The following is a 17,563-nucleotide window of genomic DNA, read 5'->3' as shown; positions in this document are numbered from 1 at the left end:
AACTAACCAACTGTTTATCTATTCTGTAGTAACAGTTTTATTATAAATCTACTGTATCCGTCGTTGACAGGAAAAGAGTTAAAAAGTTAAAACTAAAAATAAACTGATCAGCTTTATAATGAGTAATGTTATTTCAGGTTGAAGCCCACTCATAGTATGGCAGAACTCACTTCCTAACTTGTACAAAGAAATAACATTTTGCAAGGTATAAAAGTATCTTACGCCTTGTTTACATTAAGTGGTACTTCTTTGGTTGTTGTCCAAATGCACTCCCTGTTCGGTAATCTGAGCATGAATCACAGATGATGCAGGTTAAATTTGTTATCAAAGTACTGAAAATTTTCAATAAATTCTTTCCAGTAGTCAATTTAAAATGCGCCCACAGTTTGACACATGCAGTACGCTGTCAAAACTTGTGCTTTCTAATCTGGCACATTAATTGCTCATAACTTCACTTCTACTTAACATTTTGATTTCATTAATGGTGCAGTTTTAATTTTCGATGAATACCAAAGTTTCATTACATTTTGTTTTGTGTGATGCTGTGAGAAAATCTAGCTGGACAGACCGTCAACATTTTTTGACTGGTTAATGGTGCTCCAATCTGTGAACCGCAAAGAGTTCTGACCAATGAACAGACCATCCTTTCTTTTATTCATATAGATAGATGTTTACTGGCACTGGGTTACATATTAAAATCAGGGAAATTAAAATAACCTGATGGTAACATTAGCCAGGTTTAACCTGCACATTGATTCATACTCGTAAACCGAGCTAGCTGTCAGGATAGCCTGTTAGCCTGGTTAATAAACTGTTCGTCTATTCTAAATATCTAAATATTCACCACTAGGCATTGGTATTTCCCTCAGGGCACAGTGTGTTAGCGCTAGCTCAGGCTAAGGGGTTTAGCATTAAGTGATAAGCGTGTAAGAGTTTGGCTAGCTAGCGAAACAAGCCGTGTGTGTATGAGTGAGTGGAAGAGAGAGAGAAGAAAAAAGGGGGAATCTTGTGTTTTGCTTGTGCAGCCTGATTACACATTTTAAATGGAAAATATAGTTTTCACACTTTAAAATATTTGTACAATGGTACAAATAATAAATGGGTAAATCACCTAGAGAGACAGTGTGTTAGTGTTGAGTTTCACTTTAATCGATTTAAAGTGCTTGTACATCCGGATTTGGGTACTTTTGGCCTTTTGTTCAAGAAGGTTCGGCCCCTCCCTCTCACGGCCTGGACACTAAAAATGTTATTTCTATATTTTATTAAATCTATACATATGTATTACACAAGTGTATTGTCAGACATGTTATTTAGCGGGAAAGTGCGCGGTGTCAGTAACAAATGCTACGCCGTTAGCCCCTGACGGCGGTGTAAGTGCTGCGTTCGGCCCCGCCCTCCCAGCGCCGCTCTGGCCCGCCCTGCTCACACAAACTCCCCGCCTGAGCTCTGCCCGAGTCTGGGGGAAGCGTACGGCCTGGAGGCGGTGTGTGAACAAGGTAGGCCGCTACACAAACCATACACGCTAAACACTTCAATCACCCGTTGCACGCTCAGTAGCGCGTAGACTGCACGGTTTTGATTAACTGGAAAGCTTTACGCGTTTTCTCTTGTTTTGCCAGTTTACAGGATTAGCAGCGTTATCGCAGCCAGGCCTTCGTTAGCATCAAGTCATAGGCCTCCCGAGGCCTCATATAAGGCCGCTAGTGCAAGCACACAAACGGAATACAGCAAAACATTTTAAAGCTTTGTTATAATTAACAAATAGGCCATAATTAAGCGTTGCAAAGTAGTATTCTTGTTTTAAAGTACGTTTTATGCACGTTTATTGATCATTTTTCATTAATCCAACATGGCGGCAGGTATTAAAAATGGGCGTGTTTATCTTGAAAACCTTTTATTTTATCTCACCCGTATTGACACCTTCTGCCCTATGATTGGCCAGTCGTCTTCCAGGCTCTAGATTATCATTGGTTGGTCGTTCATACCATCAAAGAGACTGCGCTTGAGAATAACATACTAACCAATCTTATTTAAAAAAGGCGGGATTTCTCGGAATATGGGTATGGAAAATAATAAAATCGCGGAAGCAACGAGCGCCATTTCCGCTGTTTTCATTACATCACCACCCTACCACGCCCCCTATTTTTAACGTTCTCGTAATGTACAGTCTATAGAAATCTGTTTAGAATTTTTTTTTAAAAGAAACTTCATCTCAAGTTTGATTTAAGTGGCTTTTTATTACGTAAAATAAATTAAAGGGACATAATTTTGTCCTGTTTTAAGCCATATAATAAGCCATTAGGGTAAAATGGAAATTTTGTTCATGAGTAAAAGTTTTTTTTTTTTTTTTTTTTATTAAAAGTGCTTTCTTTTGTCACTGTCCTAATATTTTCACAGATTATATTTAGGTGTACATCACATTGTATTTTTATTGGTGTAATTTACTGGCAGGAGTTAATATATTATGCCGATGACCAAGGGGGTCGATGGATGAAGATGTGACGACCCTCTCTCCCCATTCCCACCAGCCCAAGATCATCTTCCATGGGACAGGTAAATATAGGGTAAAGTGTGTGTCCAGAGCAGAAGAGGGGGGGTTAGGGTAGTAGTGTAGTGTAGTGTGGTGCGGTGCTTGGTGTTAGTAAGGATGTGTAACGGGGACACTTAAATACCAACTGAAAAGGCTTGGTTTCATTGAGGTTGGGTGGGGCAATATATTAGGTTTCAGTGACCCCAGGCGGCAGGAGTAGCTAGGTTAAGGTGTTGGCTGCCACTGTTGGACCCTTGAGCAATGTCTTTCACACACAAGTGCTCAGATATAGTCAGGCATCGAGCTGGCAACCTGACTAACTGCTGCAGTGCTGCAGAAAGTATATATATATCCCCCAAGGATAACCTATTCTGTACATTATCCACCACATTTACATTAAAGCAGCTGACTAAATTGTTTGACCAATAAAGGTATTGTTTGTCCAGTAGTTGTATTGTTTGTCCAGTAATTGTATTGTTTGTCCAGTAATTGTATTGTTTGACCAGTAGTTGTATTGTTTGACCAGTAGTTGTATTGTTTGACCAGTAATTGTATTGTTTGACCAGTAATTGTATTGTTTGACCAGTAATTGTATTCTTTGTATTTGTGTGTGTGTGTGTGTGTGTGTGTGTATGTGCGCGGGCTGCAGGTGGGGATGGTGAAGTCGAGGAGGATGAGGTGGCAGTGGAGTTACATGAGACGGTCCTGGTCTCTGGAGTGGAGGATGAAGGGATTGCGGTGCACGGTTTTTCCCCAGATGAGCTGGTTATCCAGGATGCCATAGGAGATGTTGTGGCCGAGTACATACAGAACGATGAGGAGGAGGAGGATGAGGAAGGCCTAAGCACCATCACCGTGGGGACGTGCGTGATGTCTCCGGGGATAGCTCTGGAGGATGTGCTCAATTCGTCTCAGGTGCAGGAGGACCCGGACGGGTGTGAAAACTACCTCATGATTTCCTGTGAGTGGTCATGTTTCATCGTTGCATTGCATGATTAGGTTGCAGTTTTGACAAAAGAAATATTTGCATGACGGTAGGCTCGTGAAGCAAATTAGATCACCACAACGAATGATACACACAAAGAAACTGATTCGTTTTGGTCTTTAACTTATCATCTTTTTTTTCACAGTGGAGGAACCAGGGAAGATTGTGTCAGATGATGACACTAAAGTTACAACTGAGGGCACTTTAGAGGAGCAGGACAATGGGGAAAAGGAGGATGACGAGGGTCAGGAGGTCATCAAGGTTTATATCCTGAAGGCTGACTCGGGAGATGATGACTTGGGTATTTTATTATGATTATTTTTTTTTAATTTACTCTAAGGATAGGTTTAATAATAAAATCTAAGTATTGATCCCAGTGAGCCCAGTTCCATTCATTATTTCTGTTGTTTACGTATTTTGCAGGTGGCACTGTGGACATTGGAGACGCTGATATTGACGTGGACGAAAGTGTGGAGTTGATGGATCCATCTGCACTCGGTGATAAAATGGTCCTGATGCCTGTGGGAGAAGCCAATCAGAATCAGGAAGACATTAGTGAGTTCTGCAATGATGCCTTTTATTATGCGCAGTCTCCTTCAAAAGTTTTGGAACCGCAAGTCACGATTCTTTATTTCTGGCACACAAATGAGACATTTGTGTTTAGAGATTCTAAGACGAATATTGTATGATTTTAAAATTTTAGCTTTAATTTAATTGATATTTACATCCAGATTTATTAAGCAACTTGGAACATACACCTTTGGTTTAGAGCAGCCAATTTTTAAGTGAGCAAAAGTACTAAAACAATAGTGCCAAAGTAAACCACAATGTCATTTTAGTTGCTTATCTCTTAACTCTCCAGGAAGAGCCTTATGGCTAGTTCCGCTTAGCCACAGCTCTGGTTAGTCATATGCATAGTTCCAGGGAAGAAAAGAGTTTAATACAGTGCGACTTTAGTTTAACTCAGCGGGATTGGGTGTCTTGGGTAAACTTTGTTATGCATTTTTAAATTATAATAATCAAATAGATTAAACGTATTTTGTTGTAAATCAACAGACAGAATGTTTCTGTAGACTTTCAGATTCATTTTGATGCTACTATCATGAGGTACATCATCAATCAATAAATATCAGATGACGCAACCTCCACCATGCGCGAGCAGTCAGCTTGTATGTTTCAGATCATGAATGGATCCTTTTTTTCACTTTTTGGTCTTTCCATCATTTTGGTAGAGGTTAATTTTGGTTCATGAACTTTTGTGGCTTGTCTTTGTTTTTATATTTTTTTTAAAGGTGATAAGCAGATTCATTTTGTGATAAGCAGGTTGCATCTTGTGGTATGACCGCTTGAATTCCCTTTCGATCGGTTGACTGTTAAACCTTCACCCTTGCCCTGTAGAGATTGTTGATGTGTTTTGGTTTTACTTCACAGTTCTCACACTGTTTGTCATTTGTTGCTTTTCTTGGTCAACCTGTCTGATGTCTAGCTGGTTGCTGGTTTCTTTTTCTCCAGTGTGGTTTAAATTGTTGTATCAGCTCTGTTCAATGCTTGAGCGATGGCTCTGATTCATGTTTCATCTATTATCATTTTCAGAATGGCTTGCTTTTCTTTAGGCAGCTCTCTACCCATCATGTTGGTTAAACTCACAGGCAAAACCAAGAGAAGACAGTCAGAGCTTTTAATAGTTTAAACAATCCATGTAACTTTCCATACCTAAGGGGGAAAACCTTTTCTTAAAAAAAATTGGTTCAAACTGAATGTATCAAGTTTAACATATCTAGGATTAGAAATCACATCTTAATCATTTGAGCTTAAACCAAAAACAGAACAATTGGCTTTGCTGTTCCAATACTTTCGGCAGAGACTGAGGGTAGTGGATGAGCCTGGTATCCGAATACATGTATTTATTTCTTCACAGGTGTGGATAAGATAACCGATGAAGTGTACATGGAGGTTGTGGTCGGGGGCGAGGAGCCTGCCAATCACCAGCGGCCGTTTGATAACACCTCACTAAGCAAAGACTTTATGCCTGTAGCTTGGGCAGCTGCTTATGGTGAGTGTTAGACTACAGACAGAAGCGACACTGCTGCCCCCGGACATTAAACACATGGTTCATTTAAGTAGCACCAACTATCATGTGTTCTACCCACGAGTTCATAATTTCTAACATTCAAATGCTTAAAAAAGAGATTTGTTTGTTTTTGCCCTATATATTCTCTCAGAATGAACTTTTCAGACTGAAAAATTTGACATGTAAACCAGGTGGGCAGGAGGCCGAGAGCTGTGAGAACAGGAACGGAGCAGCCAGTGCAGTGTTACACGTCGAAGAGTCTGACGTTCTGGAGAAAATCAACCATCAGCGAATCAAAAGCAAGAACAAGAAACACACCGAGACGCGTCACATCCAGACAGGTACTGCACAAATTGATTTGGACATGTTTAAGAGTTTCTTTGTCTGTATATTTGTGACTTAACCACTTTAAAAGTTGTGGTGCGTACATGTTCATCCCAGCTAAAGCTCCATCTTTAATAGAAGACGAACATGTTTTTTTTTTTTTTCTCTGGGTCAGCTGAAAATGTATCAGGGACATGTTTGTAACTTCGATAACATTGATTTTGGTGATATTGTTGCGTGTTGGTAAAATTGTATTCCAACCCAAGTTTTCTTTTTGTGCATTTCCCTCATCAGCGATTATCATCGGTCCGTACGGACAGCCCCTGACGGTGTATCCATGCATGCTGTGCGGAAAGAAATTTAAATCGCGGGGTTTCCTGAAGCGTCACACCAAAAACCATCATCAGGATGTCATAAACAAGAAGAAGTACCAGTGTACAGACTGCGACTTCACCACCAACAAGAAAACCAGCCTCCACAATCACATGGAGATCCACACACTGAGCAGCAAGAGCATGCAGTTCGAGTGCGAGGTGTGCGGGAAAGAGTTCCACCAGCAGGCGGCGCTCTTCTCCCACCGACTCCAGCATCATTACCGAGAGCCGAAGCTGCAGATCCCGCCACCCGCTACGAAAATGCACAGCTGCAAGTTCTGCGATTACGAAACAGCTGAGCAGGGACTTCTCAACCGACACTTGCTGGCTGTTCACAGCAAAAACTTTCCTCACATCTGCGTGGAGTGCGGGAAGGGCTTCCGGCACCCTTCCGAGCTCAAGAAGCACATGAGGACTCACACGGGGGAAAAGCCATACTCGTGCCTGTACTGCAGTTACAAATCAGCCGACTCGTCCAACCTGAAGACGCACGTGAAGACGAAGCACAGCAAAGAAACGCCTCACAAGTGCGAGCGCTGCTTCCAGACCTTCGCCGATCCCGAAGAGCTTCAGCAGCACGCGCTCGCGCACGAGGAGGAAGCCAAGAGCCACCAGTGCATGCACTGCGAGCACCGGAGCTCCAACTCTAGCGACCTGAAGCGGCACGTCATTTCCGTTCACACTAAAGAGTACCCGCATAAGTGCGCCACGTGTGGAAAAGGCTTCCACCGGCCCTCTGAGCTCAAAAAGCACTCGGCTGCTCACAAGGCCAAAAAACTGCACCAGTGTCGCCACTGCAGCTTCAGGATCGCAGATCCGTTCGTGCTCAGCCGCCACATCCTTTCAGTCCACACCAAAGAAACGCAGCAGCAAACGCCGTTCTCGGACAAAAAGGGCCTGAAGAAGGCGTTTGTTCTGGGTGCTCACGGAGGGAAAAAGGTTTTGGCCAAAGTGCACAGAGAGCGGAGGGTGTATCAGTGTCAGTATTGCGATTACAGCACAGGAGACGCCTCTGGCTTTAAGAGACACGTCATCTCCATCCACACCAAGGATTACCCACACCGCTGCGATTTCTGCTCCAAGGGCTTCCGCAGGCCATCAGAGAAAAACCAGCACATCGCACGCCATCACAAAGACATGCTGGCGTCCGTGTGATGTTAGACACTCTAACTGGAGGGTACGGTGTGTGCGATATGGCAAAAAATAAATAATAAAAAAGAAAAGATACAAAAAAAAAAAAGCGTAGCTTCAGTTTTAGTTTCACAGATATTCTGATGATAACGGGCTAACTTTAAAATTGAGTTTACATTTTTTTTTACATATATAATTTAAAAATGTATAAAGTAAGTCTATTTACTAAGAAGAATAAATGAACCACTTGATTTATTAAAAAATAGGTTTTAACATCCCAAACAATGACACGTTACTGCGAGCAACAGCGCACTAGGACAAGCAGTGATCAAACGTATAGTGACGTAATCGATCTTAATGTCGCCGCCATATCGCCACATCGCACGACCCTCTCAGAGAAAAGGTCTTTTTTTAGCAGCTTCTTGTTTAGTCACATCGATCATGCTAACACCAAGAACATGTGTTATGTAGAGAATGTTTCCTAACCTCCTCACTATGTTCAATTTTTTTGTTCATTTTCCTAACTATTATTCTCAGCTGCCTCATTCTGTCGGGAGTGTTTGTGTGAGACTCTGGGTGTAAAATTTTCATAAAGGTATTTTCATCACAAAAGCATTTTCGAAAGCAAGTAACAGAATATTTGCCGTAGCTGTATTGTGTGTGTGTGTGTGCGCGCCTGGCACAGACAGGGATTTTGATGTTTCCTAGTATTGAGAAAAGAGCAGAATGAAAATGAAATGGGAAAATAAATGCCTTGGATAAATGAGATCATGGGTTTGATCTAAGAGGGAGGAATGGCAGTCTCTCTTTCACTCTCTCTCTCTCTCTCTCTCTCTCTCTGACCTGTCAATCATAGTGACAGCAGCCAATCACAGCTATCTTTAAGCTTGCTGTTTTTTTCCCCCTAGTACCTGGAAACGAACAGAAAAATCTTCTATTGTGTTTTTAAACACACACACTACAGATGAGGTGGTGATTAGGGTGTCTCATTTTTGCTTGCTTGTTTGTTTGTTTGTTTGTTTGTTTGTTTTTTTAAATAGGAATTCACATTTCCATCAAACTCCCATGAGCTAAAAATGATTATTGAATTGCCTTGTATGAAATAGCCAATGTCGGTCCTTGTAATGCATAAAGCAGCTTCACAGCTGAGGTTTCTGTGAATGTTGCATTGTGCTTTATAGGAATAATTACCCATGCCTGTTGAACAGACTGCTGACAGAGAGGGGACGAAACCCCCTTTGATTTAAAATCATTTTAATGGCCATGTCTGTTTTTTTTTTTTTAACGTACGTTTTAAATCAAGCATAATCCTTTTTTTTTTTTTTTTTGCTAAATTATTTTAATAGGTTTCTTGCACAAATTGAGATTTATATACTGACAGGTCCCATGTAAAATGAATTTACAGTAGAAAAGCCGTAGTAAGTCAGTCATTTATTAAAATATTTCAGGAATTGGTCCACACGTAGCATAAACTTATACCTAGCGGTCAAAATGCACCAGCTTCATCTAACCATAATAATGCCTTTGTAGTAATTATCTATTAGCAACGTCTTTTTGCATTACAGTTATGAACCCAGGGAGCTTTAAGATGATTTGTTACCCGTGTTCAGATAGTCAGATTAAACACCATTGATTTGGATGGATTTCTTTTTTCCCTTTACAATGGTATCATCTTGATTCTACGTTACATCCGATATGCTTTGATCATATAATGCAATGACATCACCTTTCACCAGAGGTACAAAAACTCTACTAAAGATGAGGCGCTAGGCATTAGGTAGTTTAATTTTGTCTATTTATTTAGTGGAATCATGATTTTGCATTTAAATTCGGCGGTTTTCAGCTGTGCGTGCAGCGTGTGTGTGGCTTGTGTTGAGTGAAAAGTTTGTTGTAAAAACCATTAATGAACGACTAAACAACCAACATGCAAGATATAAAGTATTTATATAACAATAAATTTATCACAGTTCATAAGAGTATCATGACATATCAGTGTGACGTGTCTTAACTTAGTAGACAGATGTCCGTATTCTACCTATCTAGGCTGCCTGCTTCTGAATTAGATTTTAAGTACAGAATAATCATGTTTAAGTGGACTGAACACGGGCTCATGTCTAGAAACCTGTAGAGGAAAGATGCACATGATTCTGACAAAATCTTATGTATAACTATATTCTGAAAGACGTGTACATATATAACTTTTGTAAATACAGAATTATAAAAAAAAAACAGACTGTGTTGTATTTGATGTTTTTCTTGTCCTTTTCAAAACGTTCAAAAAGCCAGCAATAAGGTGTGCATTCATGTGAATTTCACTTAAATTATTTAAGAAGAATTAGAAATAAAACCCTTTTCACATCAACAGTCACTAATTATCCACATTCACTTCAGGTGTGAATCCTTTCCCACTTGACTCTCTTGTCCATCACAAAGCGACGCTTGGCCACACTCTCGCCAGTGTGAAATGTTCCCAAAAAGGTTTTTGCTCATGAAGGTGTTTGCCATCGCACTATTACTCACTTTGCTCCAGCAACACATTCATATCTGAGCGTTAGTGGTCTTGTATTCACATACTTTTGGCCATATAGTTTACCAGAGATCAGAAAAAGAGACTAGTTTAGCGAGGTGATTTTCCTGGGGTGTTCATTATATTAAATTACACAGCTGATTCAACTTATCTGTTTACCTGTTGTCAAACTCATAACCTTAGCATTTCCATATTACTAAGGATTTAAGAAAATACTTTCATTTTATCCACAACATTTATCTTTGTGAAAAAATACAAACCACAAATAACAGAAATGGCAGAGTTTATTGCTTATTATTTCTACCACGTCTGAGATTGGTTCTTGTGCTTATGCATTATGGTATGATGAAGCCGTCATATCCAAAGACAGTGCTCTTCAGGCCATTACTGGAACAGAAAAGACAAGAGGCAGCATTTATTTCCTGTGCAACTTGGTCCCCATGCATTATCTTCCCTTACTAATCTCTTCGTCCTTTAACGTCTACTAGCACTAAGCACTAAGAGTCTCATCACCGTAATGCGCTTGAATTCTTCTGTAAATTCGATCAGTTTTCTGCTTTCATTCATGAGAAACTTCATCACGTTTGACCTGACTGCCCCCCCATAGGTATGGTAATAACAGAAAAGTGTTACTCTTACCAAGCGTGTGCTCCTTGTCTGCAGACTGACAAAATCCTGAAATTGACAACAAGTTCAAATAAAACAATTCAAGTCACCTTGTTTTATTCAGTGTGAAAATGCACTTACCGTAAGTAGGAAACTGGAAAACAACATCTAGGCCCAGATCTTGTTTTTTTGCAATGTCTTCAAATTTATCCACGATACTTTCAGCGATCTCAGGGGTGCGGCCTTAAGCACAGCAAACATTTAATTATGATCTTATATTCTAGATAACGCACAAATATACAATAACCTGCTCTATTTCAACCCTTTTTAACCTTTGCAGATTGGTAAAACACACAGGGTATTTATGTAGAAAGGGCTTTGTGACTTACCGTAAAGTTTCATGGTGAGCTTGTTCATCTGCTTGTAAAGTAAAATGGCGTAAGAATTGTAGTTTGTTTCTACAACAATGATCTCAGTGTTCTTCACTGGTATCTTCGCTATGGTAAGGAAACAAAGAACATTTAGACAACAAATGAAACATGTCATTTTTAAAAAATGGAAATAAAAAATTGGAATATTTGTTATGATACAGTATATAGATTTGATTTGTTTACATTTGTTCCCCAACAAGTCCTGTAGATGAGAAAGATGTTCTATCTATCTATCATCCATCCATCCATCCATCCATCCATCCATCCATCCATCCATCTATTTATCCAAATCCCATAACACTTTTTAACAATAAACAAAACATACTATAGAATTTGCATTATATGAAATTACATCATTAGTCAAAAATTTAGACACATCTTCTAAAACAATGCTCTTTCCTAATTATATTTATTTTTTGGTCTTGCTTTCCTGGGAAGGTCTTCATGAGAGCCAGCTCCATCATGGTGCTTGATGTATTTTGCAAATGCACTTAACACAATACTGTTCTTGCAAGAACTGTTTCAGAATGGCTGACACTCATGTCTTAAAATAAGAATTAACTGTTGTTGTTGTGTTAATTGCCTAACTTCATATGAGTTGTTTCATACAATCTTCAGTACTGTATAAACACTATAATACGATAATGTTAAAAACAAATCATTAAATAAAAAACAATGAATCAGAAGGTTTGTCCAGACTTTTGAACTATATACATTTTTGTATAAGAAATTACCATGTTGTTGTTGTTTTTTTACATCAATTGTGGAAAAAATAATAGTTACACACTGAAATGAAATTTAGATTGTGATTCAGAATGTTGCCTTGAAAAAACTTTCACAGTTTATTATCTAATTTTAACATATTAAAAATACATTATTATTCAATATTAGAAAATGTTATACCTATTTACCACTAGAATTTTAGTGTGTGTTTCTGATAAACATTTCACCTTTGAATAATAATTATCGGTTTTCATTGTATTTCCTTATAACTTTGATATTATCAGTATGGTATGAAATTTAATGTAAAATTTCAGACTTATAGTACTAGAGCATGTTAAACACTTGTTAAACCTGTGAATGAAAACCGCCTCAACAGGAATATTTTTAACCAGGAATATTGCATTAGAAGCCTTAGATGTTTTAAAAAGGTTTTGGTGTGTATAGCAGTTGAGGATTAAATCACCTGTATATGCACATGAAGCTTCAAACCTTCTTGCATCTTTATTAAATTGATATTTTGTTTTTTTTTCTCAAAATTGTCGTAAATGAAAATTGAAGTGCATATAAGTACTGTACATTACAGTAGGTCTTGGTCATTATAAATTTCCCTGCTCTGCAAACTGACTGTGAAGTTCATCACCCAGAACACTTACACATTAGAAGTAATCAGGGTCAATTTCTAAAACCCTTGTTCAAGGCTCAAATGGAGCTTTTATGGAACCACAAAATTAAGTTCTAATTTCTCAAATTGAACTCTTTTCTTCTGCTTAGCCCTATAGCTATTTCAGGTGAAAAAAAAGAGTTTTATACTTTAAAAGGTACCAACTCAATTTAGCTCAGTGGGACTACAAAAGTTCCATATGAACCTCAGCTTAACTTTGGAATGCATTTTTGCACGGAACAAGAGTTTTTTTTAATAATAATAATTACGTTTAAATTTTACTCTGGTTCCGGGTGACAAACCACATGACCGGTCTGCAGAGCAAAGAAATGTATAACAACCGACCCCTATGGTGATGTATCACTCACTCATCTTCTATACTGCTTTTATCCTGTATTCAGGGTCACGGGGACCTGGAGCCTATCCCAGGAGGCTTAGGACACGAGGTGGGGTACACCCTGGACAGGGGGCCAATCCATCGCAGGTCATGTATTACATGCATCTTAATTTTAATTAAAAAAAAGCCAAACTATCCCTTTAAAAAAAAAAATTCTTCACAGTTCATTACCTTTAAGTAGAAAGCGGCCCAGATTCTGTGAGGTCTCATACTTTTGTTTGATCTCCCAACACTGATAATTGCTAATAAAAGAAAGAAAGAGCTTATAAAGTATTCTGCTTACCCCATTAGGATTATGCTGTATTCAAGCTAGGACTTTAAAATGGAAAACATCAGTTTTTGATTAAAATAAACAATTGTATTAGTTGTAATGTAATTCGTAAGTTCTAGCTAAAAACATAGAACAGAGACATTTCATGGTTGCCTGAAGTTTATGCTGGTTTATTTCATAAAGATTCCTTTCTGTTTCTGCCAATATTCACAAAAGAAAGGAACCCAGTGATAATTTTTTATGCTGCTTTTGTGAATTCTTGAATCTAACAGCAGCTCTGACAGTGATTCAAAGCAATAATTAAAGTCAGATTTTATTTTTATTGCTTTTATAGAAACTGCTATATTACATATACTGTATAACATTGATTTGTATGAAGGACATGCCAAATAAGTTTACCAATAACTAGACTGATCGAAAAAAGGAAGAAAGAACAAATAGATTTTTATGAAAGCAATGATTCGATTTTTTGACCTGCCATTTTCTATAAGGCTACATTTTATTTTATATTTATAAAAGAAGTCTCCAGTGTCCACACTTTGTGACAATCAATACATTTTCCACTGTGGGATTACCTACAGGACAGAGAACTTTGCAGTTTCAGTACCTCAGCACCATCCCAAGCTGTGTTCTTTTGTTTGTCTTATTAATTTCAAGACAAAAAAAAAGTTAATAACTTTTAATAGCTGCTATAAAATATAGTTCATGACAAACTGCTGTGTTATAAGAGGAAAAAAACACTAGGGGACATTGGAATGTATTGTAATAAGAAAATGATAAAATGATAAAGTCACATCAATGTGGTACACCACTTATGATTTATTATTTTATTTCATTTTATTACTTTAACAATATTCCAGATAATGAACAAAAGCTTTATAAGTAACTTATTATGAACAGGTAAAATATTATTAGTGTTGCTTTTATTTCTATTCCGTACAAACTTTGGCGCATAAGTAGTCTTGTACTGTTTGTTGTAGACACATGAAAGAGGTGTCAAATCGTACAGTTTTTTGGTAATGGGGTGCTATGACTTTTTCTAAGGGGTGGGAGTAATTTACAAGGACAATTTACCGCCAAAAAATCCCATAGACTTAACATTGAGAACAATTTTGATAAATTTTAGCACAGAGCAAGAATTTGGTAGAAATATCAAATTTACCATATTTGAAGAAGTTTGCAAGCTGTGTCAGAACATACCCCACAAGAGGGTATAAGTTGTACCCCTGGGGTGCAAGAGGTGCCCAAATATTTCCCAATGACATATTATGTTGCAGGTAATCCCCATTGAAACAGAAAGTGTAGGAATAGGAACTTGAACCTAACTGTGGATCCAATTGTCATAGCTACATGGGGGTGGGCTTATTTTACTCATGCAATCAAATAGTCTCTCAGGATCATTGTAAAGCTGTCATACCATGCCCTCAGTAGCAACCACTTTAAAGTAACTTAGCACCTGATCCCATAGAATGTCATTATAAAAGGCCCACAGGCCTGAGTTTTTGCCACACAAGCGCCACTCACATTTTAATCAGAAAATGTACCTGTCTAGTTATATTGTTAGTATTAATACTGGATGATAGTATTAATACTGGATTACAGACTGAATATGATCTTCACATTCTGTACTCTTATGAAATAGTGAACAATTGAGCACTATGGGATTGCCACTTGCTGGCTAATAATGATTAATATGATAATAATAATGAGAATTAATGAGAATAATGATTGATTTTGTCCTTTACCTAGCTTGTAAACATTTGGTGATGCAGTCCTTAAGTTAAGCACATGTAACCTAAAGGGATCAGGAAAGTTACATGTAGAAGCCTGGAGTAAAGTCTTTAGTAGGAATAATATATATAATAATAATAATAATAATAATTATTATAATAATATATTTAATAGCAGAATAATTAACTATGGTGGCAGGGGTATAAAAGGAGTGAGCGGCGGGATGGAATGCACATCTCTCACCTGGCGAACAAGTATGTCAAGGGGCAGATAGGCTTTGCTACAGTACGTTGCCCTTAAATGTGAATGCATTCACTATACATGCTGTATTGCTTTAAACTAAGTACAGTCCGGCCCTGTTGGTTTGTTTTCCCTGAGGGTGTTGTTTTCATTAAAAACCATAAGCCTACACTGTTAAGGCATAAGAAAATGAAGTAAGACTTGAAATAGAGGTCAATTTAGGTCATGCTCTGGACCTTGCACTCAGTCAGTTGAGGAAGGAATTTGGACACTTGCAATATCGCTAACAGGCTAAAGGGAGCTAAACGTGTTGATAAAGGTTCATTAGGGTCATACATGTGTTATTAACTACGACATGATCTAACTCCTGAAGTAATTTTAAAACTTTAACTAACTTTCTATATACAGAAATTTATTTAAGAGAGAGAGAAACTCATATGCATTTCATATACACCAACAAAAACAATCTTAGAGATATTATTAATTGTTATTAATTGCTAGGCCACATCTATGCTCATATATTGCAAAATATGATCAGAATAACATCTTCACTTTGACATCATTGTACATTTTGTCACAATGTGGAGACAGACACAGAGAAAAAAGTTAAACCTATAATAATGCCATATCATTTAATCACTGAACATTGTTATTTTACTCACAAATATGCATTATAGTTGTCTTTACAAGCTCACAAGTATTACAGTGTGCTATTGTTGTACATTTAAGTTCAGCTTCAGCTAGTAAAGCATGGACAGTGTCTCAAATCAGAGACTGAGGACGAGGATTACCCACAAACTTGTGTATCATCATTAAATCCAACACATCAGCACTGCCTAAAGTTTTCATGATCCAAATGGGACAAAAATGTTTTAAACAATGTAGTGCATATAATTAGTCTTATCATCCTGTAGCACATGGGGAACAACACCACTGAAAAGCATGTAGTATTGTTTATTTAGGACAAATCCGGTACCTTGTAGCTTTGTAAAAAAATCTAGTACAAACAAATTAATATACATTACAATTGGAACTACTGTTAAATGTGCTGTTAACTTTATTATTATTATTATTATTATTATTATTATTATTGTTATTATTATTATTATTATTATTAACAACAACAATAATAATAACAACAACAACAATAATAATAATAATAACAACAACAACAATAATAATAATAATAATAATAATCATCATCATCATAATCCTAATAATGCAGGTACTCACAGTTTGGTGAAAGTGCTCACTTGGATTGGTGCATTAGGTGAGTCAGGTGCAGTCATAGTTATGATGGTGCCCTCCACTTTAAAACCATGTTCTAAAAGGTACTTACATCTTGAAGCTACGCTTAGCAGATACCACTTTCCACTCAACTGTTACAAAAAAAATCTGTTTAGTTAAATAAATCTTTAATGGTGTATGTTAGATGCATTTTTTCTAATGGCATGCAGTCAAAAACATTTTAAAGCCTCCAGACTTCAAAAAAGTTTCTCAACCTGCACACACATATGCACATGTAACCTGGTTTCAAACTATTAGAAATCAAAAGATACAGGCAGTAAAATGACAGATTTTGTAAACAGTACCTTATTGAAATCAATGTCTTGAGCTGGGACGATCTCCTCAATGGGCTTTTTTTCTGGTTTGGGTTTTGGTTTTGGCTTGTATCGAGTTCGTCTTCCATCCACAGGCTCCCAGAGACTAAAACCCAACAAAATTACGAGAGACAAATAGACGCACACACGCAACATATCTCCACGCTTATTCACCTTTTCATTTATAATATGACACTATAATATGCACTAAAACCACCGCTACAGTGTTTGGTAGTTGCTGTTGCCTGTGTGTGTTTGTATGTTTCACAACTTAGATGTCCAGCATTGACACATAGCAAACAAAACAGTGAGTTTATCATTAACATGGCTTTACTGGAAAAAAAAAAAAAACAGGCCTTATCCCCTGAAACCCAGATCTAAACCTCAGACATTCTGCTTTCACTTTTATTATATACTAAATATAACTATCCTGACGAGATACTGCATATAACTTGGCTTTAATTTAATTTAATTTAAATTAGACCAAATACTATGCTAATACCACTCATCACTCATTGTCTATACCGCTTTATCTTATATTCAGGGACGTGGGGGGCTTAGGCTTAGGGCAGGAGGGGGGTATATGCTAATACCATGATTTGTAAATAGATATAAATATATAAAGATATTTACATATCTGAAGCCATTGCACATGTCACTTTTCATAAGTCACGTTATACAATACATGTTTATCTGCCATTGCACATGACACTTTGACACTTTGACACTTTAAAACATTTTAATGCCACATTTAAATTTTTTTATATATATATTTCCCCCCATATTCCTATATTTTATATTTTGTGATATTTTTACATGCCCTTATTTGTACAGTTTGTTTATTTTACTGGTTACATTTATTTTCCTTGGTATTTTATTTATTTTTTTATTAATATTTATTCCTTATATATAGTTTTTTATTTTCTTTTTAAGGTCACCGGCGGTCGTATAAGCATTTCA

The 17,563-nt window shown here is 37.4% G+C and overlaps 2 protein-coding genes across 2 annotated transcripts; one reads left to right on the top strand and one right to left on the bottom strand.

Annotated features, from left to right (window-relative positions):
* Positions 1 to 1,344: 1,344 nt before the first annotated feature.
* On the top strand, positions 1,345 to 8,693 carry zfx (zinc finger protein X-linked). Its single transcript, XM_053487731.1, has 8 exons — positions 1,345 to 1,496; positions 2,452 to 2,553; positions 3,180 to 3,491; positions 3,661 to 3,816; positions 3,939 to 4,070; positions 5,434 to 5,568; positions 5,778 to 5,927; positions 6,205 to 8,693. The coding sequence occupies exons 2-8, from the start codon at positions 2,487 to 2,489 to the stop codon at positions 7,437 to 7,439; spliced, it is 2,187 nt and encodes a 728-aa protein (XP_053343706.1). The 5' UTR covers positions 1,345 to 1,496; positions 2,452 to 2,486; the 3' UTR covers positions 7,440 to 8,693.
* A 1,515-nt stretch (positions 8,694 to 10,208) lies between these two features.
* On the bottom strand, positions 10,209 to 16,877 carry c8g (complement component 8, gamma polypeptide). The gene is made up of 7 exons (XM_053487732.1): positions 16,595 to 16,877; positions 16,236 to 16,381; positions 12,932 to 13,002; positions 10,938 to 11,045; positions 10,690 to 10,791; positions 10,582 to 10,617; positions 10,209 to 10,329 (listed from the first exon to the last, which is right to left on the bottom strand). The coding sequence occupies exons 1-7, from the start codon at positions 16,757 to 16,759 to the stop codon at positions 10,319 to 10,321; spliced, it is 639 nt and encodes a 212-aa protein (XP_053343707.1). The 5' UTR covers positions 16,760 to 16,877; the 3' UTR covers positions 10,209 to 10,318.
* Between the last annotated feature and the right edge of the window lie 686 nt (positions 16,878 to 17,563).

The sequence above is a fragment of the Clarias gariepinus genome, chromosome 26 (genome assembly GCF_024256425.1).
Source record: "Clarias gariepinus isolate MV-2021 ecotype Netherlands chromosome 26, CGAR_prim_01v2, whole genome shotgun sequence".
NCBI lineage: Eukaryota > Metazoa > Chordata > Actinopteri > Siluriformes > Clariidae > Clarias > Clarias gariepinus.
The sequence above is the reverse complement of the archived record's forward strand: the minus strand, read 5'-3'. Positions and strand labels throughout refer to the sequence as shown.

Excerpts from the sequence above, each read along its gene's own strand:
- zfx (XM_053487731.1), top strand. The coding sequence starts at position 2,487 with ATGGATGAAGATGTGACGACCCTCTCTCCCCATTCCCACCAGCCCAAG. Across the intron at positions 3,492-3,660 it reads AAACTACCTCATGATTTCCT|TGGAGGAACCAGGGAAGATT; the intron begins GTGAGTGGTCAT and ends TTTTTTTCACAG. Across the intron at positions 3,817-3,938 it reads CTCGGGAGATGATGACTTGG|GTGGCACTGTGGACATTGGA; the intron begins GTATTTTATTAT and ends CGTATTTTGCAG.
- c8g (XM_053487732.1), bottom strand. The coding sequence starts at position 16,759 with ATGTTGCGTGTGTGCGTCTATTTGTCTCTCGTAATTTTGTTGGGTTTT. Across the intron at positions 13,003-16,235 it reads GTGAGCACTTTCACCAAACT|CAATTATCAGTGTTGGGAGA; the intron begins GTGAGTACCTGC and ends TTCTTTTATTAG. Across the intron at positions 10,792-10,937 it reads GCTCACCATGAAACTTTACG|GCCGCACCCCTGAGATCGCT; the intron begins GTAAGTCACAAA and ends GCTGTGCTTAAG.